Here is a 24,507-nt window from a genome sequence, read left to right on the forward strand (position 1 = left end):
TCCTAGCACAATGGGACCAGCTCTGATATTATTGTCCAAGCCACGTATGAAACTGTGTTGGTATTCCAGATTGACTTTACACTAGCCCCAAAAGCATCACGTTTCTATAGCATGTTGAACAGTATCAGAGAAGGAGCTGTGCTAGTCTATATACTATCAAACAATACTTGACTGCATTTCTATAGCATGTGTAGCAGGGATTGGGTTTATACACAGAGGCTAGTAAGGGTTTACACCTTTCCTAGAGAGCACCCTCCTCTGAGAAGTCTCTCTCCTTAGAGGTTTCTTCCCTTCTAGAGCCTCCTGAATGCACCCTCACATGGCAGACACTTACCATGGAGCACAGCAGGATTTTCCACAGTAGCCACTAGCTTTTACAAACTGTCAGTCTATTTCACTTTTCCACCATCTTCCTGGAGTATAAGCCAAACAATCCATTAATCACTGTTCACAATGGTGGGGAAGTCTGTCACTTCCAGGAACAGGATCCTGCCAGCCAGAAAAGGAATGCTGATTTCATTAACAACACTGGCAGAGATCCCTGCAAACCGTGACCATCACAGTTTTCCTGCCAAAAAAATCCCTCATTGGAACTGTGATGCTCACAAAACAGGTGCCAACTTATGCCAAGGCTCTGAGGCCTCTCAATTCAAAACTGACAAATGCATAGCTGGAAACCAGTCTGGTCCACTTGTGTGTCAGTTAGTCTGGTTAAAATTGGTATCAGCTTTATAGACATGTGTTTGGACTTTATGAAATGCTTGTAAATTGCTGCATGCATTAATCTCACTTATAGTATCTATAGCCCATGTTATAAATTAGTATTTAACTGTTTGCTCTGAAACTGTAAACTCCCAGTCAGAAGGGAAGTACTACTAAGTGCCAAATACTAGTTCTACCTATCTAACTCATAGAACTGGAAGAGACCTTCAGAGGTCATGGAATCCAATCCCCTGCCCTCAGAGCAGGACCTATCACCATAGAATCATAGAAGAGTAGGACTGGAAGGGACCTCAAGAGGCCATCGAGTCCAGCCCCCTGCCCTCATGGCAGGGCCAAGCACTTTCTAGACCATCCGTGAAAGCCATCTATCTAACCTCTTCTTAAATATCTCCAGTGATGGAGATTCTACCACCTCCCTTGGCAATTCGTTCCACTGTTTGATCACCCTGACAGTTAGGAACTTTTTCCTAATGTCCAACCTGAACCTCCCCTGCTGCAATTTAAGTCCATTGCCTCTTGTTCTATCCTCAGAGGCAACGAAGTACAAGTTCCCTCCCTCTGCCTTATGACACCCTTTTAGATACCTGAAAACTGCTACCATGCTATCTTTTGTTAAGCATAGGGTTGAGTTTCAGAGACAGTGTGTCAAGCACGAGTTGGAAAATGCCTGAGCCTGCAAAATCTGCTCTAGTTCCAAAGAAGGGGTCTAAGAAAGCCGTGACGAAAACCCAGAAGAAAGGGGACAAGAAGCGCAGAAAATCAAGGAAGTAAAGTTATTCCATCTACGTGTATAAAGTTCTGAAACAAGTTCACCCAGATACTGGTATTTCTTCTAAGGCTATGGGTATAATGAACTCGTTTGTAAATGACATCTTTGAACGTATTGCTGGGGAAGCCTCTCGTCTGGCACACAACAAGCGCTCGACTATAACTTCCCGAGAGATCCAGACTGCAGTACGCTTGCTACTGCCTGGGGAGCTGGCCAAACATGCTGTTTCTGAGGGTACTAAGGCTGTTACCAAGTACCATCCCTGACAGTTTTTTTTTTTTAAATCTATTTGCCCCAGATCCCTAAATGGCCTCCTCAAGGATTGAGCTTACAACCCTGAGTTTAGCAGACCAGTGCTATTCCTCCCCACAAGACTTCATTTCCTGCCTGATAGAAGGAGGCCCATAAATACCAGATAAGCCACTGCAGAACACAAGACAAAAAACTTTGCTGATGCTCCCCCGGCACCATGAAGAGAAGTGAAGGTCCACTTGTCCTATCAGCTTGAGCTCTGGGGAGAAGGAACTGTATGTTATTCAGAGTCTGAGGAGCAAAGATTTCCAAGCATAAATAAGGGCTCTCCAGCTGCCTAGCCTGGATTATTTGTAAACCACTTATACTGCTTGCATATCACAGCAGCTTTTATTACATTTTGGAACCTAAGTCTAACTCGTTTGCGTGTTTATTTGCTTCAACCTTCTAAACACCTATTTTTTTCTTAGTTAATAAAATTTTAGTTAATTGTAGGATTGACTAGAAGCACTGTCTGGTGTTGGATGTAAAAAGCAGTTGAGTTGGAGTAAGTGACTGGTCCTTTGAAACTAGAAGTAATCTGAATATCATAGTGATCTTTAGTGTAAGAGACTATCACAAAGGCAAGTGTACTAGGGTGACAAGATATGAAATCTAACTCCCTATTAAGGATGCTGCAGTGAAAAGTTCACGCTTGCCGTTAGCCTGGATTAGAATTCCCATCCAATCTGGAATGCCTGCTCTGCTCCTCCCAAGGTTGGCATTCACACTCCTGAGGCATTCCAGACTCATTGTCAAGCTTTGCCACATTGATGGATTTCATAAGAACTTGCAAGGAGAAAGTTCTTTCCACATTAGCTCAGTCTGCGGCCTCCCATCATCACCACCAATGTTCCTTCTAATTTTTGCCCATCCGTGGCCAGAAAAAAATGTGTTATGTACACCAAGGCAGGAAACATATGCTGCCAGCTGTGGGTAACTATGGGTGCTCTGCTAATCCAGTGGACGACACCTGAACCTCTCCTGAGCAGCAGCCAAAGCACTCAGCTTACATGGAACACTGGTCACCACCTGCCACACCATCGTGGGTTCATTCAGCTGCACATCTACCAATATAATTTATGCCATCATATGCCAGCAATGCCCCTCTGCTATATACATCGGACAAACTGGACAGTCTCGACGTAAAAGAATAAACGCACACAAATCAGATGTCAGAAATGGCCATATACAAAAACCCCATAGGAGAGCACTTCAGTCTCCCAGGACACACAGTAGCAGACTTTAAAGTAGCTATCCTACAGCAAAGGAATTTCAGGACCAGACTCCAAAGAGAAATTTCTGATCCACAATTCATCTGCAAATTCGATGCCCTCAGCTCTGGCTTAAACAAAGACTGCGACTGGCTGGCTAAATACAGAAGCAGCTTCCCCTCCCTTGGTGTTCACACCTCCAGATCAGCTGCTGGCAGTAAGCCCCACCCTTGCTGGCTGAGCTGACCTTGTTACCCCCACCCCTGCTCTGGCTTATTTATACCCAGCCCTGCAGATTTCCAAGACCAGCATCTGATGAAGTGCGTCTGTGCTCATGAAAGCGCAAAACTTTTCTGTTAGTCTGTAAGGTGCCACAGGACCCTTTGTTGCAGGCCCAGGGGAAGGGAGGCGCACATGCGCATTGAAGCCACTGCGCGACGCCCCAGCGGCAAGGGAGAGGCGGAAGGCACTACGCATGCGTTCGTAGGCGTCGCCGACGCTTTGTTCTGGACGGCAGGCCTTCGTCACGCCTGCGCCGTGTACCTCCACCTGCGTCGTTACCGTACGACGCAGGCGCACTGCTTGGTTTCGCCGGGGAGCTGTGACTCATGCGGCGCCGCTCCACTCGGCGCGTGCGCGGCGAGAGTCTCGCGCGCGCGTCGCCCTTCGCGGGCTCAGCGCTGCGCGTGCGCGGGGGCGGGGCATGCGCCGCTGGGGCGACGGTTGGGCATGCGCGTCGGCGGCCTTCGGCGCTTTGTTCTCGACGGAGGTGGCGCATGCCCGGTGCGGACTCCTGCTGACGGGGGCGCGGGGCGAACGTACACGCCGCTCGGCAGCGGGCAACGGGAGCGCAAGCGCAGTGGGCGAGGAGCTGCTTCCGGCCCTTCACTTCCTGTGCTGGGAGCCCCGGCGGTCGGTGTGTGGCAATCCTGTTCGCCCTCCCGCTCGTTCGGCCGCCCCCCCGCCCCCTCTTTCCGCGGATGCAGCGCCGCGAGGACCCCGCCGCCCGGCTGGGCAGAGCCCCGGGCCCCGCCGCTCGCCCGGGGGGGGGCGCGCCACGTCGGCCGCCCCGCGGGGGGGCCCGAGGGGCCGGGGCCCAGCCGCCGCCGCTGCTCCCGCCCGCCGCCACCGCCGCCGCCGCCTCCTCCCAGACCCCTAGCTCCGGGCCCACCCCGCTCCTGCCCGGGGCCACCGTCAAGATGGAGCCTGAGAACAAGTACCTGCCGGAGCTCATGGCCGAGAAGGACAGCCTGGACCCGTCCTTCACCCACGCCATGCAGCTGCTGACAGCAGGTAGCGCGGGGAGGGTGGGGAACCCGGGGGGGGGGGACACCGCGCGGGGAGGGAGTGTCGGTCGGTCGCCCACGTTGTGCTGTTATTGGCGCCGGGCGCCGCCGCCGCCGACTGAGCCCGTCCTCCCTCCCGCCGGTTGGGGGCGGGGGGTCACATCTGTCCTTCTCCCCGGGGGCCGCGATCGGCGGGTGGGATGAGCCGCCGCGGGAAGCGCCGGGGCTTTGTTCGACGCTCCGAGCCGCTCTCCCCGCTCAGGCGGAGCGCAGGCGCTAGGAATGCGCCCCTGGGAGCTGAGCGGCTTCCCTCGCTAGGCCGGATCCTCGTGTAGCGGGGAAGCTCGGAGACTGGCTGCCATGAGGCCCTCCTGGCAGGCGCTTCCCCTCTCCGGGCCCTTCCCCTTTGCCGGGAGAGAGCTTGAGCTGGAGGCGATCGACTTCTTGTCCTGGACTTGCTGATGTTTGCTCTGCAAACTGGCTAGTTTGTAAGGCTGTGAGCAGTTCATGGAGTAGTTAAATCGCCTGGGAGGCAGATTTGTAGTCCAACTTGTTGCAGCTGCAATGCACTTTGAATGGGTTGGTAGTCTTATGCCCATATTGATAATTGTTTATTTCAAACTGCACATTCAGTCCCCAGGGTCAGTTCATGGACTGAGAGGGATCGAACACAAACCTACAACTTACTACTTTAAAAGTGTTATTGTCTTCTTGGCCCTCTACGTCCTTCAGAGAGAGAAGACTAAAGGGAATGGTAGTAAATTGGGTTGTTTTATGTAATCCCTTTTCCTGTTCCTTTGAAACATGGACTTGTGGAATTTTTTTTATTCGCCACTATGAAAATCGGCATTAGAGCTTGTTTCATGCCTTTGATGAGACTAAATGGAAATGGCATGGCAGTCTTTGTTCTGTGAGTAGACTAACCCTCTTTCCCCCATCATCAGTGACCAATCGCCTGGCAGCTCGGATTTCTCCATATCACTATCGCGCAGCTGCACTGTGGTTTCATTCAGTAGCTGTATTAAGTAGACAGGGCTGGGTTGAAACACAGTTGTTTAAAAATATGGATCATATAAAGGATATAGTCATATTTGTTTCAGAAAAGAATTTTGCTTCTTAGGTTGAATTTAAAAGTATGGTACTAATGAAAATATAATACATTCTTTAGTAACTATTTATTAGAAAGCAGTTGTTATATGGCATTGCCAGTATTAACCTAGTAGATACATTACATCACCCGTATCAACTCTTCCTGTAAAAGTAGGAAACTGCTATTTAAAGCTGTCATTTTTGTTGTACAAGTGATTTGGTGTGGCTCAGTTCCGAATTCGTGTCTTTGTGCTGTGGGTTGTGATAAATCAGATGTGTTATTCCCAAGGCAATTAAAGGGTCTTCCTAAAACAAACATGTTCTCGGATTACTCTTGCATCTTGGTGTATAATATTATCAACCAGCTGGTGGTGTTCAACAGCAGAGAGAGTGCCTTTTCAGAGTTGCATTAGTGAAATGAAACCTTATGGGTGCTAGGGATGTAAAAGTTTATAACTTGTTATCAGGTAAGCATTAGGTTTACTGGATTGCACCCGGAGATAATCCATAACTGGACCTTTCCCAAACCACAGTGGACAGCCAGTGGGACCCTTGCCTCGTTGGGAAAGCAGGTGGGACCCCGGCCGCAGGTACACAAGAGTGGCCCCAACAGGTAGGCAGGGCCCCAGCACACCTGTGATGGACAGACTGGCCTGAAGCAGCCCTTGGTGCAGTCAGCCCACTGATAGTTAAAAGGTTATATAATGCAATCTTAATCGTATAACCAGTTAATTTTTTGACCAATAAGTACATTATTTGGTGCAGTAGAGATTTGCTAATTTTTGTATTTTCCCTCTAAGTAATTTTTCAATTGCTGAGTACTGTATAAAGGATTTATATTACATATTTTGTTCCATTTACAAAATATCTGCATGTCACAGTAAAGTGTCAGGACTGCTATGGATATAGTTTTTCTTTCTGCTTAAAGTTTGAAGTGCTCTAAAATCCGTGGGCTTTACTCAAATGGTCCTCGCATTTGCTTTGCCTCGTGGGTATGCAGTGTAGTGTTAGTGGCCCAAATCTGGGGTTATTTGAGCAAGGGGCTCCTCTGAGTTAAGGTTGCCCTTTGTGACTTGTGCTTTCCCAGACTATGGAAAGTGGGTAAACTTTTGAAAGCCAGGAAGTGAGGAGTTAAGTTATACACTGTGCCTTTGTCATACCCTTAACTCTGCCCACCCCCAGCAGTGCTCCAGTTTGGTTTTATGTTTCAATTACTTTTTCAGAAATATTTATCCACAATTTAGCAGTTCATACGCTAAAATTCTGTTCCATTAGTCTAAAGATAACTGGATCATATGTAAAGGGTCTGACATTCCAGTCAGACAAAGTTACTAGCATGTGAACTAAATTAAATCTCATCCTGACGTATCTTCTGATATGGTCTGAAGTCACAGAGAAAAATTAAATATTGCAGCTGCATTCTTGAAGCTTGGCTAATGAATAAAGAGAGGTCTTCAGTTTCAGTGCTGTCTTTCAATTTTCAGTAGATTTACCTCAGTCATGAAGATTTACAGTTCTCATGCTGTTGCCAGGAGACTTGAAAAAAGAGCTTATGCTCAGAGCTGTTCTTATATTGTGAAAATTATTTATCGTTCTAAGAGCCATGCTGTATAACTTCTTCAGCCCATGTAACATCTAAAGATTCATACTGTTACCCAGTGAGTTATCATCAATGATTTGTGATGGCAAAGGATCTGAGGTTTTCATATGGATCAGGAAATGCACATTTTACACTTGCAGAGGCATCTGAAGTCCTGCTGGACTCCAGTGCCTTTTATCTTCCTCAGGTCCTAAGAGTCCTACAAGAGTAAAAGTGTGTGGTCTCCCTTTGGCTTAGCCTTAAATGCTTATGCCTGGCTATAAAAAAGTTAGTTATTTTAACTCAGTAAAATGTAAGACAGTGAGGCAATGTGACACCACAATACAATCAAAGAGGTAGGCTGCCACCTACATTATGGCGTTTTTGCTAAAATATATATATGGAGATACACATATTTCATAGAACTGGAAAGAGCCTCAAGGGGTCATTGGGTCCAGTCCCCTGCCCTCTGAGCAGGCCCAAGCGCCATTCTTGACAGATTTTTTGTAAATCTATTCGCCCCAGACCCCTAAATGGCCTCTTCAAGGATTGAGCTCACAACTGTGGGTTTACAAGGTCAGTGCTCAAACCACTGAAGTATCTCTCACCGTGGTACTATAATATGTGGTCAGTTGAGCACGCCGTTCACCCTTTATCTATGCTTTCTTGGCATTCTGGTGGAAGACATGCCAGAAGACATACTAGCAGATGCAGAACCCAGAATACCCGCCAAATATTCAGTTGGATCAGTTCCTCCGTATGTCCTGATCCTTCAGCACCATGGGTAAGCAGGGGTATGATCCCTATAGGGCTCACAATTCCTGGAGATCTATATTTAGTACCATTTTCTTCTCTCTTCAAATTAAGTGGGTATTGTTGCACTATGATGTCACCTGAAGGAACCTGTTTCAGACACAGGGCATGTAGGATATACCCAATACAGGTACTGTGAACTTTGATAAGAGACAATGGCTAGTGCTCCCTGTCTACCCCCAGTCTATTCCATGTCTTCACCCCCATGCCCCAAAAAAATAGCAGATTTCTCTGGAGATGCTTGTTGCCTCCATCCAAGTTGCTGAGAATCAGTAGTACTACCTATGTGAAGTTAGTCTCTCTCTCAAGCTGGTAGCTCAGTGCTTGAGATGCTCCTTTTATATCTCATCTCCAGCTGACACTACTGTCTGTTTCGTCCTCCCTCCAAGTGATGCAAGGGGCTCTCACAATGTGATGGACAGAATGACTGTCACTTGTGAAATATATAAACAGGTTTAGAAGCTGTTTCATGGTAGAAGCCTTGGCCATCTTTCTTGTCTGTCTTCAAAGCTATCCCTAGCAGCCAAGGGTTTGTCTGCATGTGTTAATTCATGTCAGCATGAATTCTAATCCATACGGTCTTGCACACATAGTAGTCCAGTTAGCACACACCATGGTGTCCCCCTAACTAAACCTTTTGGCCGTGTCTACAGCAGCCCAAAACTTCAAAATTGCCATGCAAATGGCCATTTCGAAGTTTACTAATGAAGCGCTGAAATACATATTCAGCGCTTCATTAGCATGTGGGCAACTGCGGTACTTCGAAGTAGGCGGGGTCCTTTCGAAAAGGAGCCCCGTCGGGACGAGCCATGCAGCGGCGAGACATGTCAATTTTGAAGTGCCGCGGCCGCCCGCATGCTAATGAAGTGCTGAATGTGTATTTCAGCGCTTCATTAGTAAACTTCGAAATGGCCATTTGCATGGCCATTTCGAAGTTTTGGGCTAGTGTAGACATGGCCTTTGAGTTGCTATTTCTGTCTATACTGTCCTTTGGAAAAGAATTGTGGTGTTCTGTCGTTGTCTGATGAAATGTTTCTTTAAAGCAAGGGTGGGGAAACCTGTTTTGAGCTGGGGCCACTGACCCACAGGGAAGTCAGTTAGGAGAACTATACACAAGTCAGAAGTGGGGGGGAGCACCCCACCATCACTGATGTGGCCCCCAAGTGAGAAGGGGGGGGCAGTCTCTCAGACTATGTATCCCTAATGAAATGTGGTGGGGTGTGGGGAGCAAACACCTCCCTCCCTTTATGCTCCAGCCCCATTGGAGGAGTGGGGAGTGTTGAGGCTCAGGGCTTCTCCAGAGCCAGCTTAACTTTTCTGGGGGCCCAGGGCTAGCAGATTTTGTGGGGCTCCCATTGGCTCTGGCATGGGCCAAAAATGAGAAGCTCAGAGTGCAGGAGGAGGCTGCAGTGGAGCAGGGCAGGGGAGCAACATCTGGGAGGGAGAAGACAGGAGCAGGGTCTAGGGATAGTGGTGTGAGGTATGGTCAGGTGATGGGGCAAGGAGTCACCTGAGAGCGCCAGGTGTGGGATGGTGGGAGGGAACAGGAGAATTTGGACACCTATCAGGCACAGCTGCCGGAGGATGCGGGGTGGGGGGAGGGGTGCACAGGTAGCTCCATGCCAACCTCACCTTGAAAGTATGATCTGCTGCCTTTCCATTGTCTGTGAATCCTGTCCAGTGGGTGCCTACAAGTAAGTGTGTCCCTCCATATTCTGCTTTTCCCTCAGCCATGGGATGTCGGGGGGAGTGGGGGACAACTTACAGAGTCCAGACTGGATCAGGGAAAGCCATGGTCTGTAGGTCCCCCATCTGCTGATTTTGTGGACTTGAATTTGATGCTTCTAAAAATTATGGACAGACTCCCTGAACCTTTGTTCTGATTTGTTAGGTTCTTATACTGGGCTAACTGGAGTGGTCTGAGGGTCTTTCAAAAGAAGTGTTAATCTTTTAACTTTCTGTTGTATGTGATTCCGCTTCATTGGACTTTCCATTTCTGTCCACAGCTAGGAGGGTGCTGGCATTTTTAGGGGGGTCTTCCAGAGAGATTTCTGACCTAGCCTATACTGTGCTTTTATTTCAGTCTGTTGCATCACCTGTCTCTTCCCACAATGATATAAATGGCTTGCTGTCCATCCCTACAAATTAACACTGAGCTATGCTGGTGTAGAAAACCAACACTTTTTCCAGTTTTGATGGCTTGACACGGTTGAAAAACCCTGTTGACTCTTGGTAGTGCTAGCTAACATGTTAGAAGTGGTGTTAGATGGTGATTTTATAGCTCAGGCTTCCCTCCAGGGTACAAACATGATCAGTTAATATCTCCAAATGTAATGGTCTGCATTTTAACAAGTGTTGAATTGACTTTTCAGTCCTGTTAAGACAACTCAGTTGAACTAATACAATTGTAAGCCAAACATGTAGGGCTTGCGAAAATTGCACTGGTTTCATTAAAGATGTATTTTGGGAGCCAGTTAATTAAACCAGTACAAACTGCTTCGCAGATACATTAATTTTGGTTTATTTTAAATGATTTGGGATTAGTTTAGGATAGATTGAAATAAACTAAAGTTTAGCTCAGTTGGATTAAAATCGTAGCCTGTGTAAAATTGTGCTGCTTTCATGTATGGACAAAACCTTTAACAGACTTGACCTAACTCCCAGGTGGTTGTTTCCTTGAAATAGGAGTGTTCTATGAACTAGTGAGCATCACTGTAGGAGGTTGAAGGTGAGGTACTTTGTTCAACAGAAGATGAAGTTTGTACTGTGGCAGAGTTACTGCCTTGGCATAGTTAAGATTAAGGTGAGGTTTCCATTCACTCTGCTCTTCTGAGGCTGTCTCATTTAAAGCATTAGGGCAGCTCAAACACAATTGCTCTTCTGTAGTGCTTTAGCGTAAACACTCACTACAGGGACTGGGAAGAGGGAAGAGTCCCATTGCTATGGCTAATCCACTTCCTAGCTTAGCAGTAGCTAGATCAATGGAAGAATTCATTCACTGACCTGGTGCTTTTTACAATGGGGGCTATTTGGTCTTAACTTTATTGCTCAGGGGTGCCAGTTTTTCAAACCCTCTGTGCAACATAGTTTGGTCGACCTAACTTCATTGTAGAACAGCCTTTAGTCTTCTACAATTTATGATTGGTTAGACTTCCTTGAGATTTGGTGTGCTTCATGGGGGTATAGCTCTGTTAGAGGTCCAAATTTGGGGTTATTTGACAAAAGCATTCACAAAATAACTGTATTTGGAAAAGATTTTGTTTCTGTTTAGCAGGACACAAGCCACTCAATGTATTTAATGACAAGCTAAAGGAGTTACAGTGCGATTAACCTTCAGTTTCACACCAGCTCAGTAGCTCTTGGGTATAAGCAGTTGTCCTTTGAATGTGACTCACCCAGCCAGTCAGTTCAGATCCCCCCAGAAAACTGGTTTGAAGGCATATTGCTAATATGTCAGGGTGGCTTTTGATTATATTTTCCCCTCCTGCAAAAACAAAACAAAGTATCTTTTTAAGGGTGCAAATATTACCCTTAGGAAAGAGGGATATTTTAGGAGATGAGGGCAGAGAGATCTGAGCTCCTCTGCCCACCCCAGCTTAGAAAACTAGATTCAGAGGTGTCAGACCCTCTTCCCCTTTTTCCCCCGTCAGATGTCTAAGCCCCACCTCTTGTGGCTATGTATGTGAGAGAGCATGCATGCCCCTGGAATTCCTGCTGACTATTGTGATCTGCAGCGAAGCAGAGTTAAGGTTGTGTGGGCTTTTACCTTAACTCTATTTCCTGGTTTTCAGGGGGTTTTCTTGTGGAATTCATTGCTCTGGAAGAGCACAGTCTATCACCAGGCAAACTTAACATTTCACTAACGAATTTCTTTGCTTTATTAATTCATGGGATATGAAAGAAAGGAGGCCACAGCACAGATGGCATATTGTATTTTAAGGCTTCATGCTTAATATCAGTTGTGGTGATTCGTATAATAATCCACCATTCCATTTGCTTATTACAAACCAATCATGTCCTTGGTTCTTTTAGAGCACTAGACTTTGGGGCTTCCCTTTTAACACATCCAAGTTTTGTTGCCACATAATTATAAACATAAATATATTTACAGAGACTTTAGGATGCCATAGCATGTCATGGTGCTACCAAATCTGAAACGACATTTCAGTTTGGGGAATGTAAATTTTTTTTTTTTTTTTTATTTTGTCTAGAAATTGAAAAAATTCAGAAGGGTGAAACAAAGAAAGATGAGGAAGAGAACTACTTGGATTTGTTTTCCCACAAGAACATGAAACTGAAGGAACGTGTTCTGATACCTGTTAAACAGTATCCCAAGGTGAGGGCCAAAAAATAACAGATAAATCTGTAAACGTAAGATCTTAAGTGCTATGCTTAGTGAGTAGTGTCTTTCTTCAAGTGGCATTATACGGTATGCTTGAGTGCTCGTTTACTGCTGTGGAATTTCCCCTGTGCAAACTTGCAGTATCTTATTTCTAATGTGTTGGATTTCTAGAATGTCAGGCTAAAAATGTGTCAGTTGACTAGCTACGCTCTTTCATTAGTAAAGTGGAGTTTCTTTAGCTCTCTTAATACTTCAAAATTAAGAATCCCTCTATTAAGAATTGCTGTCTGTAAAATGGTTGGAGTCTTGTAATTAGAATTAAATAGGCAAAGTGAGTTGATCCAGCATCAACTGTTGGCAAAATAAAATATCTCATAAAAAGAGCATGCGAGCCAGTTGCTGATCTTTTCTCCAAAAAATAGTTCTAAAGTTTATCTCCATGAGACCTTCTGTGAGGTAGCGCTATGGGTGATGTTGGTTAAACTCCAGTGTTACCTTGTATGCCAGTGTAGTTTCAACAGCAACAGTTAGTAACCTTGTTCAGCTTTGGGAATAAATGTGTTTATCCCTTATCAGTTTAATTTCGTTGGGAAAATTTTGGGACCCCAAGGCAACACCATCAAAAGACTGCAGGAAGAAACTGGGGCCAAGATCTCTGTGCTTGGAAAAGGCTCAATGAGAGACAAAGCAAAGGTAAGGGCTTGAACATCCATATGTGCAACTTGCCTTTTGTTGAGAATCTCAAAGTATTTTAAAAGGTGAAAATCATTAAAACTTATGGGTGCTGACTTGGGTTTCTTGCTCTGAGAATATCTACATTCATGTATCCATTACCCTGCATAAAATTACTATGGTAGAGCTGAGATCCTTCCGAAAATACGGCCTATGGTAACCTGTTAAGCATTGTCTGCATTTGGATACAAAGGCTAATTATTTTTCTCTGGAACACCGAACTTGAAAATTAAAGAATTGAGTATAATTCCAGTTTTGTTGATTCAGGCCTGATCCACGATACATGGTTACGTTAACGTAAACTGCTTTGCATTGACTTAGCTGAGGAAATGTCTTCACTTTTTTTGGGTCCTGCTGAAGTAAGTGCCTCCCTAGGCTGATTAAAACCGCTTGTTTGAGTAGCACAGAGTCACAGTCAATGGAATTTGGAGAACAGTGCCCCGTGTAAACACTCATTGTTTACTTTGACTGTTGTTAGCTTTCTGGAGCCATCTCACAGGGTCCTCATCTGGTAATATAATAGTCATAGGCACTCCTGACGAGGCTGCACACTGCTGACAACAGGAGCTAAGTGTACGCACACAAGCAATTCAAATAACTGTGGTCCGTATGCCAACGTGAGTTGACTCTAACACAGTTTTGTAGCGTAGACATGGCCTTAGTACCCTCCTTAGACAAGATATGGGAGGGCATCATCCAAAAGGAATAAATTATTTACAATAAAATCTTTCCCCATGTGAAATCCCTTAGACACTTACTGGTTCACTGACCATGTCAATCTGGAATGTGTCAGTCCTCATCTTCAGGGAACAGCAAAACACCAGTAGCATTTCTGAATGGAAGAGCTACAGAAACAAAATTCTATGCTGAATGTTTCCCTCCTTCTTCCCTCTAAAGCTTGGTTAAATGGGTAGTCAGTGCAGAGTTAGTTTGTCACTCCATTTTACTTAACTTTGCAAGTTACCTTTATGTTTTTAGATTTTTTTTTCCAACTTGGAGTCTGCTGAATTAATTTAGACACTTAACAGTAAAGCTGAATTGGCACTGTCTGAGGTGTTACCTCAATTTTTTATTGCAAAGCAGTGCCTGGAGGGAAAAAGTGTGCTGTTGGAAGGGGATGTTACTTGTGTCTGCCAAAATCTTCTGAAAGAAGCAGTTAGAACAGTGCATTAATACAAGTACCAACATCTCTTTCATACTGATATAGAAAGGTGGAAGCAGTAGGGGCAGAGACTAACTGATTTTGGTAAATGGTTGGATAAGAATGTTGCTGGTGACATGTGACTTGAGTCCTACTGTGCATTTGAGAGCAGGAAGCCCTTACAAGGGAAGTGATACAAAGCACTTACGCAGAAGAAATATGACTAGCTGTTAATGGCAAGCCAGTTTAGTATTGTGAACTTGTATTGCATGCACCAGAAAGTATATACTCCTGAAAGCTGCAGTAAAATTCATCCAGGTCAAATCACAGTGAAATCATGAATAGCCTCTTAAAATTTTATGGTCTGCCTTTTCAGAGGTGTTGAGTACATTCGCAGTTTCCATATCATGCAATGGAAACAGGTGCACACCACTTTAGAAATGGGTTAGAATCTTGGGAAATCACTTCTTTTATATGTCCATCTGTGACATTCTTCAAGGTGCAGTCTGGACAGCTGTGTTCCCTGAATTCTCTTGTTACGCTGCTTCGCTGTGAGAACAATCATTCCCGGTCTGCGCTCTTTCACCTCTGTGTGCAAATTACTCCAAGCAGTATTGTGAATGCTGTGCTCCAGAGGATGGAGAACTGGCTTGGGGACCATCCCCCTCTCTTTACAGGGGCACAAGCTGGCATTCTAGCCACACAGAGGGTCCCATTGCTCGTGTGCCCCCACCCCCAGCCTGCTACTGCAGACCCCGTGCTCCCACCCTCAGCCCACCCCTGCATCCCCATCCCAGCCTGCTGCCTTGCAGCCCCCTCTCATGCAAGGTGAGCCTCTCAGTTTTGGCCCCACCCCAAAGCCTGGGCGGGCCCCACAAAACCTACTAGCCCCAGTTCACCTAGGTCCTGGGGTGGAGCTTGAGGGCAGTGAGGTGAATGTCTTTAATGTCTGCGTCTCAGTTGCGGACCACATCTATAAGGGTTGTGGGTTTTTTGGGTGGACCTTGACTGTGGGGTTTTTTTGTGAGTCATTGACCCCCAATTCCAAAAACGTTTTCTTGCTCTAGCCAGTCACTCCTGGAATATATTGCACCAGCAGAGTCCCAGACTTATCCCCAAAATTTGTGTCTTGTGCTGCCCAGCACTTTCCTGAACAATACAAGATCATAAAATCCATCACTGATTACTAGAAAATGGCATGCACAAATCCTGTTGTTCCAAATGATGTTTTCAAAATACATTGTTTTAGATAAAATGGTAAAACAAACTTATTAACTACAGAAAGATTTTAAATGTTACAAGTTGTAATGGGGTTCGGGGTCCCCAAGCTCTGCGCCCCATCCGCAGGCAGGAGTGACTGTCACTCAGAAGGAGAACAGCAGGTTTGTTAACCAACAGGGACCCAGTGTCGTACAGAGGTGTCAGTACAGCATCAGAAACAGTTATTCCAATTCATTTTGGGGAGAGGAGGCCCTGAGGGCCCCCAGAGCCAGGGCCTTGCGCCCTTCTTTGTGTGTCTCTTTGCCAGGCTCACTGCTTTCCAAATCCCACTTCCAATTCAGAACGTCAGGCTCCACCTCCCCCTTTATCTGCAGTACAGAGGTGTCACCTGGTTGCCTAGGCTACCCTCAGCAGGAACCCCACATCCTCTGTGAGCCGCACACATGTATCCCCCACTACACCACGCAAGTAACGAGGCATAAAGACGAAACAGGTTATAAAGAAATAAAAAGTAAAACTCAACAAGTATCTGACTGGAAAAGCTAAAGTGAATTCAAAGCAAAGGACTCAGCCATAAAGTCCAAAACTCTTACTGCCTGAATCTTTCAGTAAGGATCTCTCCCAATCCATTGCTGCTTCCTTTTTTCATCCAGTGTTGTTGATTAGGAGAATTTGTGCTGATTACTTTTTCTTCGTAAAGTCCTCTCCTGTTCAAGTGTCTTCTCAAGTGGTTTTGTACAAGAGTCGCATCTAGCTGGAGATCAGGGGACAAAGCCTGGGGAAAGGAGCAAGGAGCTCTCAGCTGTTTCTTGGTCAAGTTGTAGTTTTTTCCTCTCTCTCCTGCCAAAGAATGGCCACTTAAGTAGGTGGTGGTCCATTTGCCTTTGGCATGTGGCTAAGATGATGTCAGCTCGATTTTGTCTTTAAGGAACTGGTTTGTTCTTGGTTTGGAATCTGTTTTAGTAAAGTATAGATAGGAACACAAATATCTGTGTACATATTGCCCTGGTGAAGTAATGATCAGCAAATTATGATCATTTTTTTTTCCTGGTACTGCAGACATTTGTCTTCCGTGGCACGACTTAACTTTTCTATCACCACATGCACAATACAAATAAATAATTAGGTCAGAAACCTGTTTTGAGGGGGTTATTCTTCGACATCTGTGATCAAACATGGCCTGAAATTTTAGGGTAGACAGCCTTGTCCTGCTCATCAATGCTCAGAAACATGCTTAAGGAACAAAGTGGTTTCTCTGCACTGTTTCTGGGTTTAGGAAGTTGAATCATGCCTTTTTTTTTCTTTTTCAGGAGGAAGAACTCCGCAAAGGAGGAGATCCCAAGTATGCTCATTTAAATATGGATCTACATGTCTTCATTGAAGTCTTTGGACCACCTTGTGAGGCCTATGCTCTTATGGCTCATGCCATGGAAGAAGTCAAGAAGTTCCTTGTTCCGGTATATAAATTTGTTTCTTCGCACTCTTTTTAGAATAGAGCCTTGGTTCTGGTACATTTCCCTGGGGAACATTGCGTAGTCACTTATTAGTTAACTTGTGCACTGAAACAAGAGATTTTAATCATTAACTGACCAAGCCCAGAAGTGAGGTGTTGCTATGTCAGTCACAGGGTATTAGAGACAAGGTGGATGAAATAATACCATTTATTAGGCCAACCTGCTTTTGAGCTTTCACCATGCTTTTTCAGGCCTAGAAAAGGTGCTTGGTGTTACAGCTAAATACAAGATTGAACAAATTGATTGGTATGCATAGTTAACGTTACTGATAAACCGGCTGTTTCAACTTGAGTGGCGTCTGACTGTGTCTTAGATACTAATGCGAAGGTGGCCTGCATGCAGCTCTTTGAGTGAAGAAATCCAAGGCACATGCTGGGAGTACTTACCACCACTATGTATCCGCCCCCCCCCCCCACCCCACCCCCTTAGAGGGAGAAGGGTGTGGCATGACAGTCATTGAATTAGGGCTGGGGGTGCCTGACTCTGAAGGAGAGGGAGAGTTAGAATTAGAGGAGAAGGTCTGGGAGTGCCTGGGGAAGGGTTAGAATTTGAGTGTGGAGTTGGGGGTGCTTGGATCTGGAGGAGGGGTGGGGAATTAGGGTAGAGCAGGGACCTGGGGGTGCCTGGATCTGGAGGAGCGGAGAGGGATTGGGTTCCAGCAGGATGGTGGGAGTGCCTGGCTCTGGGGAAAAGAGAGGACATTGAGCCACATGTTATGTATTTATTTTTATCTATCTATATATTATGTCTAGAGCAGGGATTTCCTCCCCCTCCTCCTTTCCTCTTCACCCACTGCCCCCACTTTTGGAACTCTTATACAGGATAGGCATCTCTGGCTGGCAATCCCATGGGTGGTTCTGCCTGTCCTGCATATAAGTTTTCTAAAAATCTGGCAACGGTAGCTGAGAGAGGACTGGCGGGAGGGTTGCGGGCTGTGTGTGTTTAAGCTGTGGGGGGGTGTGCATTTTTCCCAGGGGACAACCTCACCCCCCACCCCACACTGGTTTTGAATTGCTTGGGTCGGCAAGCCTTCCTCAATTTTCAAAATGAGTCCCTGTCTTGAAAAGGTTGGGAGCCACTGATCTAGATATGTAGAGAGAGAGCGAGAGAGAAATGAACATATAATATATGTCTCTTTGCACTCTATCCTTGGCTCTTCATCCCTAACTCATTAGCCACCCCGTGCTAACGATAGATAACGCGTTCTATCGTGTAGTTTAACTTTGATGCTAGAGATCTGTGTAAACTTGAAAGCTTGTTTCTTTCACCAAAAGATGTTAGTCCAACAAAAGATGTAACCTCGCTCACTTGGTCAAGCTTAGAAAGAAGCTGGTTTTAATGGCACATGACTTTGTAACTTCCACTTTAGGGTTTCCTGTGCCAACTTTCTGGAAGCACCTGTTTCTGGCTGCAACAGGACACTGGATTAAGTGGATGAATCTGGTCTGAGCTTGTATGGCAGCTCTTCTATCAAGAGAGCAGCCTTTGCTGTGCCCTGATGGGTTCCATTCGTCACTTGAAATTGCCTTTTAGAGACCTGACAGGAAAAAGTCCTGTCAGCTCTTACGTCAGCCTTTTCACCAGTTTTAATGGGCTTGACAGAACATGAAACAGCCTATTTCAGCTGATAATGGGCATGTTATAAAAACACTTATGCCATTCTTTTTAATTTGGAGATGATTTTCAGTAAGTGAGTTTGAGGCTCTTATGTGCAACTTCATGGCATTGGATTATTTGGTTGTAAAGCAATAAGTTTTGAATGCCTTGTCAGATCAAATCAAAAATTTCAAGGAATGCTCTGAGAGACAATTAGCAGAGCGCTTGGATTTTGGTGAAAACCAGAGCAAACAAAAGGGAAAAATGGAGGATATATGTCATCCCTGGCCCACCTCTTATTTACTTCTCAGTAGGTAAATGAATTGATCAGGGACAGAAAATAAACATGCCAGCATAACAAGACCACCCGCATTTGAGTTCTGCCCTTGTCCCAGCTGTTTGAAAGGTCTCTATCCTAAAGGAAAGAAAATAAAAGTGGTGTGGTGGGCACACAGGGCTCCTGTCACTGGGAGGGCTGGGGTTTGCAACATGTCTCTGCAATAGGTGAGAGATTGGAAGGAGTGGCAGACAGGGAGCTAGGGAAGGTGAATGTGCTAGGCACTCCTGTTGTGTGCAATAAGCTTAGCTCACGGAAGCAGAGTTGCTGTGGCAGCTCTGTGGAATCCCCATGGGCGAGCTTGGTTTGCTAATCTAATTCATACGGATGTTTTTGAGGGGGAAGTGGGTTGGAATGGCTTCTTCTGAGTTACCAGAATCTACTAATTCCAGAAGCTATAGCCCCCGGGGAGTTAAAAAATAACTAAAGCATGGAGCAGAGCTGCTCTGTGTTCATGGGAATATGAAAAGATGGCTTGGATTTGCAAATGAGCGTTTGCTCTTCATTGGGATTCATCCAGCTTCTCCTGCTTTACTGTGGGTGCTGCAATCAGTTTCCAGTATATCTTTAGAGCAGAGCATGGCATTTTCTGTCACGGGCATTTGGCTGGCAGGGAACATACATTTCTCAAAAGGAGACTGTAGATGCTTTAGGACAGCCACTGTCGCTTGAAATGTGACTCAGAGTTATGAGCAACTGATGCTCAAACGCATTAACCTCTGACACCTCAGCACAGAGCAACTAGTTAGTGTCCGGAGTCAATTTTCTCTTTCCTCTTTCTTCTCAGGATATGATGGATGACATCTGCCAGGAACAGTTTTTGGAGCTGTCCTATCTGAATGGAGTACCAGAACCAGCACGTGGCCGTGGAGTCCCTGTGCGAGGAAGAGGAGCCGCTCCCCCTCCGCCACCTGTTCCTAGGTAAAGTTTTGCTTCTGGAAATGGGAACTCTTCCTGTGTGTGCAGCCTAGCGAGCTGATTGATCTTTTGTTATTGCTGAGCTTCAAATATTGTAACTTACGATATTGTGGGGCTGCTTTTATTAATTTGGGACTTATGGTCTTGTATGCTCTAGCAGTGGGCATGATAGAAAGGAGGTAATAAGGCTTTTTAACAGAGGTTGGTGAATGTTTTGTAAGCTGAGTTTGTGGTAGCTTTAGAAAAACCACCTTGTTGAAATCACTAGAGCCTGTGCAGATAGAAAAAATATGGACCCACATCTGCCAGGCTCCCCTCCTCATCCGTTCCACATTTTACTTGCATCTACACAACAAATCCTGTGGAGGGAAGGAGCACAGCTGAGCAAGGAGGGGGCAGGATCCTTCAGGGAAAAGAAAAGCAGGATGAAGGAAGGGACTGGGGGTAAGGGACAGCCAGGAACCAAGGCTGGGGTTCCACAGGTCATTGTTGACCAGGTGGGGAAAAGGGGACCAGGCAGAGCCAGCTCTTGGCCCCCCTCACAGTAAGATTTAGGAAAGAGCTTCTTGCGTCCTGTCCTTCCTGGTGGCGCAGGGGCCTACCATGATGACAAATCTCCATCCCTAGTTCGGGCTCGCAGGGCTCTCCTGTTAGATCCACTATCGACAGATATGCAGGGCTCTAGATATCATGTCTGATTTCTAGAACTATTGAACGAGTGAAGTTGAAATGTAAAGCTCGCTGGTTCATTGTGCCCAGTCAATGGGTTCTCTGGTGCACTTAGTGTCTGCAGCTTGTGCGTAATCATAGTAATGCCCTTGGAAACTTCATCTTGCTACTCTCCTGACCCTGCCGGTTTGCTTAACTCGTTGGACTAAATGGCTACGTCTACATTAGCCCCAAACTTCGAAATTGCCATTTCGAAGTTTACTAATGAAGCGCTGAAATGTATATTCAGCGCTTCATTAGTAAACTTCGAAATGGCCATTTGTGTGGCCATTTCGACATTTGGGGCTAGTGTAGACATGGCCAATAAGTAATAAAACTGCTACACAGTGCTAGCAGAGCCAGGATTTATCCCAAATGAAGGATGAAAAGACAAGCCTCTTGCTGGTGTCTAAATGTGTTTAGAAGGTGGGCCCTTCTAGGTGGTTAGTCATCCATTCTTTGGACTTTAAGGCCCCATGGTTCCCTTTCTGCCTTAGCTGATCAGGAGAGTAAGTTTGCTAGGGTAATTTTTGAGGAAAGGTTCTAGACTGGTTTTGTAGTAACCAGGCAAGCTCTGCAGATTCACACCTTTTTAAGATGTTTAGAAGCAGTGACTTCTTGGGTATTCAGCCATTGTCTTTGCATTTTCCTGTAGTAATGTTTCCTATGTGTAGTTTTTAAGTAGTAGTTTAATTCTTCCCAGAATTGCATTTTCAGCCTATGTTATCAGCAATATAGCACGTGCAATGAATAACTGCAGATCTGTTGGTATATTGTCTGGGGTATTTAAAATATTGTGGCTTTTGCAGAGTACATATGTAGCTATTCTTTTTCTTTTTAGAGGGCGTGGTGTAGTGGGCCCTCCTCGTGGAGCACTGGTGCGAGGAGCACCAGTGAGGGGTGCCATAGCCAGAGGAGCTACTGTGGCTCGGGGTGTACCACCTCCTCCTTCAGTAAGGGGCGCACCTGTACCGAGAGCTCGTGCAGCTGGCATTCAGAGAATACCGCTTCCTCCTCCACCTGCACCCGAAACTTACGAAGATTATGTAAGAAACTTTAATACTCTTTGAAGAAGCTAGAACTCACTTATCTAATGGCATGTCTCCACTGAATCTGTGACTGGCCTGTGCCGGCTGACTCGGGCTAAGGGGCTGTTTGATTATGGCATAGACACTTTTTCTTGAGCCCAAGCCTAAACCTCTCTCCTGCCGTTGAGCATCCTGTGAACCTGAATTGTCTGGAATGGGCCAGTCATGGGTGTCTCATTGCACTGTAGGTGTGCCCTAAATCAGCAATGGGGCACATAAGGAACCCTCCTTCATCTCAGTGGGCTCCAAGATGGTCATGACTATGACGGTCTCCTGAGATAGGGTAGTTTTGCTAACGGCACTTGGGTACCTAGACTTTGCAAGGTGTGCCAGTTGAACCTTAGCAGCGCTTTGGATGTGGAGGCGTGTTGTGTACAATCAGCATATATTTCATTCGTGTGCCCTGGCTTCACATGATATCACTTTAGTAGTACTGGTAGGAAAAAAGAACTTGGACAGAAACAAGCAGAATCTGCCAGCCCTGCTCATGAGCAGCAGGAAATGAAACATCTTGCAGGCCATGCTTGTAATGCTGATGGGTCACAGTTTCCTGCTACTAAATACTTACATGTTGGTTAGTAACGAAGTAATTGCAGTCATCAGTGAGTCTAGCCTATGGCCCATGCTTAGAAGCAAATGTGTAGAAAGCTTTTTAATAGAATCAGAGTGCATTGGAGTCTTCAGATGATGTAACTGCAGTAAGAACTTATTTTAACGTGAACAAACTTGGTTAAATAGCGCCAGTGTTGTCAGTACAAACACGTGCCCCTCTGAGTTTTCTTTGCTGAGTTCAGAATATTTCCTTACTCTATTTTAAAGAGAGAGAAGTGGCACAGTGCCTTGCTTTAGATAGTACCAGTGTAAATATTTGAAGAACCATCACAGTGAGATTTCTTTCCCACCCAACCCCCCCCCCCCCCCCCCCACCCAAGAAAAGATTCCTTCCATCTGGCAAAACTTCCTTTGGTTTTTTTTTTTTTCCCACTGGCTCTGTAAATCCTGTTTTGGGAACCCAGTTAGACTTCTGACACTGTGGATATAATGCAGCCTTGGACACTTTACTGGAGTTAATCATGAACATGATGAATGTTCTCACCTTCACTGCAAGACAAAGGTTCCCTCAGAATATGCTGGGATTTATACATTCATTTAATACTCCTGGGGAGATTCTGTGCCAAAATTCTGTGTACTTTAGTAAAATAGTGCGGTATAAACACACCAGTTTCAATTGGTTTGGTAATTATTTAAACTACAGTACAGGAAAAAGTCAAAACTTTCACGTGTTTAATACTGAAAAGTTAAAGTTACAAACGCTTGGTAGCTAATACCTTGTATTCCAATTATAATTCTTTATTTTTATCTAAATTACATTATAGAACACCAAACAGCCAAGAAAGTAATTTTTAAATTGCTTAGACTTTCACACCTGAAAGTCATACAGTTTTGGTGGTCGTCATCCTGCTTGTTACTTTGACCTTGTCTGCACGTTGGGTTTTTTCCCAGAAAACCCACGTTTTTTTCCAAAAAAATCCCACAGTGTTCACACAGCCAAGCAGGAGAATTCGAGATGAGAGGTTTTTCCTTTAAATAATTACTCCAGATCTGCGAATAACAGTGTTAGCGCACACACCGTTTCAAGATCGAAAAGGAAGATGTATGAACAAGGCAGAGCTATTATCTACTCATGCGAACGCTCCATTTTGTAATGCTGTGGCTGTGTGAATGCATTTTACCAACATAACATTACATTATTTAGACACTAAAAAGTCGAATAAGTAACATTGAAAACCTGCAGTGTAGACATAGCCTTTGGGAATTGATTGGTTCTGATTGTTCTGATATTTTATTGACTGGTAAATGTTCTGTTTGTCGTCGTCCTCTCTTTCTTTTAAATGGATAAATAAAATAAATCCTGAACTGTAATCCCTTTGTGTAACTTTGGTATGGAAAAGAGTGAGAGCGCACAGGTCTTCCCACCTGATCATTCCTTATGGTTATTTATAAGGCTTTGCATCACTCTGGCAATGTAGGGGCTTTTTTTACAGATTTTATGCTTCTAGGGGAATTGACTGAAAATGGAACTTAACAATATAGGAACATCAACAATATTACTGTGCAGGCAGCAGTCACATTTTTGCCTCAGAGAATGAGATCAATCATTTCTGCCTAGTGCATAATAATAAGCCCTGCCTGTCCATGTCTGGTTTCTGTCACTTGTTGGCATGCCCAGCCCCCTTCTCCCTGCAGTGAGTGAGTGGCCTTGCTGAGGCTGCTCAAGGAATAGCAATATATAGATCATATGAATTCTGTGGCCCTGCAGAATTCTGTCAAGAGTAATTTGAAAAGGACTGCTGAGTACATTCACTTTGGCTCTTCTCCTTATTCATAATGAATGAGGCCTTCCACGTGTATCCATCCTTATGTCAGTATCTGTTTCAGGGTTATGATGATACATATGCCGAGCAGAGTTATGAGGGATATGAAGGCTACTACAGCCAGGGCCAAGGGTAAGTTGGCCATTCATTCAGTTCCCTTTAAATCCCGTTCCTGAGACAGAATACTGCATGACTGTTTTAACACTGTTTTTACAGGTAAAATTAAATGTTTCCATTGTTTTTAATAATTTTGAAACCAATTATGCCATGTCCTGTTGGCTTCTAATGTGTTTGAATCAAGCATCGTGTGGGGGGAGGTACATTTGAGAAAGTTCCCACTAGCCTTAAGTGGGTGTACTTACCCCAGGTAGTGGGGAGTTGGGTGTCATAATTCAAGTACTACAAAAGCAAGTCTTGAATTATTTTTGAGAGTCTGCATCAAGTTGTGTACTCCAGTTTTTGGGGTGTGGGAATAAATGTTTACACTTCTTTATAATTAAGCTAAACATTACTTATCTTCCTCTTTCAGGGACACAGAATATTATGATTATGGACATGGGGAGGCCCAAGAATCCTATGAAGCTTATGGTATGTCTTCACATCCTGCTTATGCAACAGGGAGAGAAGGGGTTGTAATTCAGTTGGGAATTGCTCAAAGTTTATTAGATCTCATTTTGATTTAAAGGTTCTGTGTTAAATGCAAGAAGAAGTTGATGATAGTTCCAAAAAATGACTGGGGTGTGGAGGAGGAGGGGAGTAGTGATTGGAAAC

The 24,507-nt window shown here is 45.1% G+C and overlaps 1 protein-coding gene and 1 pseudogene across 3 annotated transcripts in view; both read left to right on the top strand.

Moving 5' to 3' along the window:
* Positions 1–1,386: 1,386 nt before the first annotated feature.
* LOC142001111 (histone H2B 5-like) lies at positions 1,387–1,758 on the top strand (annotated as a pseudogene).
* Positions 1,759–3,736: 1,978 nt separating this feature from the next.
* The window catches only part of KHDRBS1 (KH RNA binding domain containing, signal transduction associated 1), a 30,799-nt gene continuing 10,028 nt past the window's right edge, over positions 3,737–24,507 (top strand). For all 3 annotated transcript variants that reach the window (XR_012642473.1, XR_012642474.1, XM_074976608.1), the window contains exons 1-8: positions 3,737–4,290; positions 11,976–12,100; positions 12,683–12,799; positions 16,511–16,657; positions 19,435–19,568; positions 21,115–21,319; positions 23,801–23,868; positions 24,266–24,324. Coding sequence is in view for 1 of the 3 variants with exons in the window: in XM_074976608.1 (XP_074832709.1) it covers positions 3,978–4,290; positions 11,976–12,100; positions 12,683–12,799; positions 16,511–16,657; positions 19,435–19,568; positions 21,115–21,319; positions 23,801–23,868; positions 24,266–24,324 (1,168 nt within the window). In the remaining 2 variants the exon portion in view is untranslated. The remainder of the gene's footprint in view (positions 4,291–11,975; positions 12,101–12,682; positions 12,800–16,510; positions 16,658–19,434; positions 19,569–21,114; positions 21,320–23,800; positions 23,869–24,265; positions 24,325–24,507) is intronic.

This window comes from Carettochelys insculpta, chromosome 24 (assembly GCF_033958435.1).
Source record: "Carettochelys insculpta isolate YL-2023 chromosome 24, ASM3395843v1, whole genome shotgun sequence".
NCBI classification, from domain to species: domain Eukaryota; kingdom Metazoa; phylum Chordata; order Testudines; family Carettochelyidae; genus Carettochelys; species Carettochelys insculpta.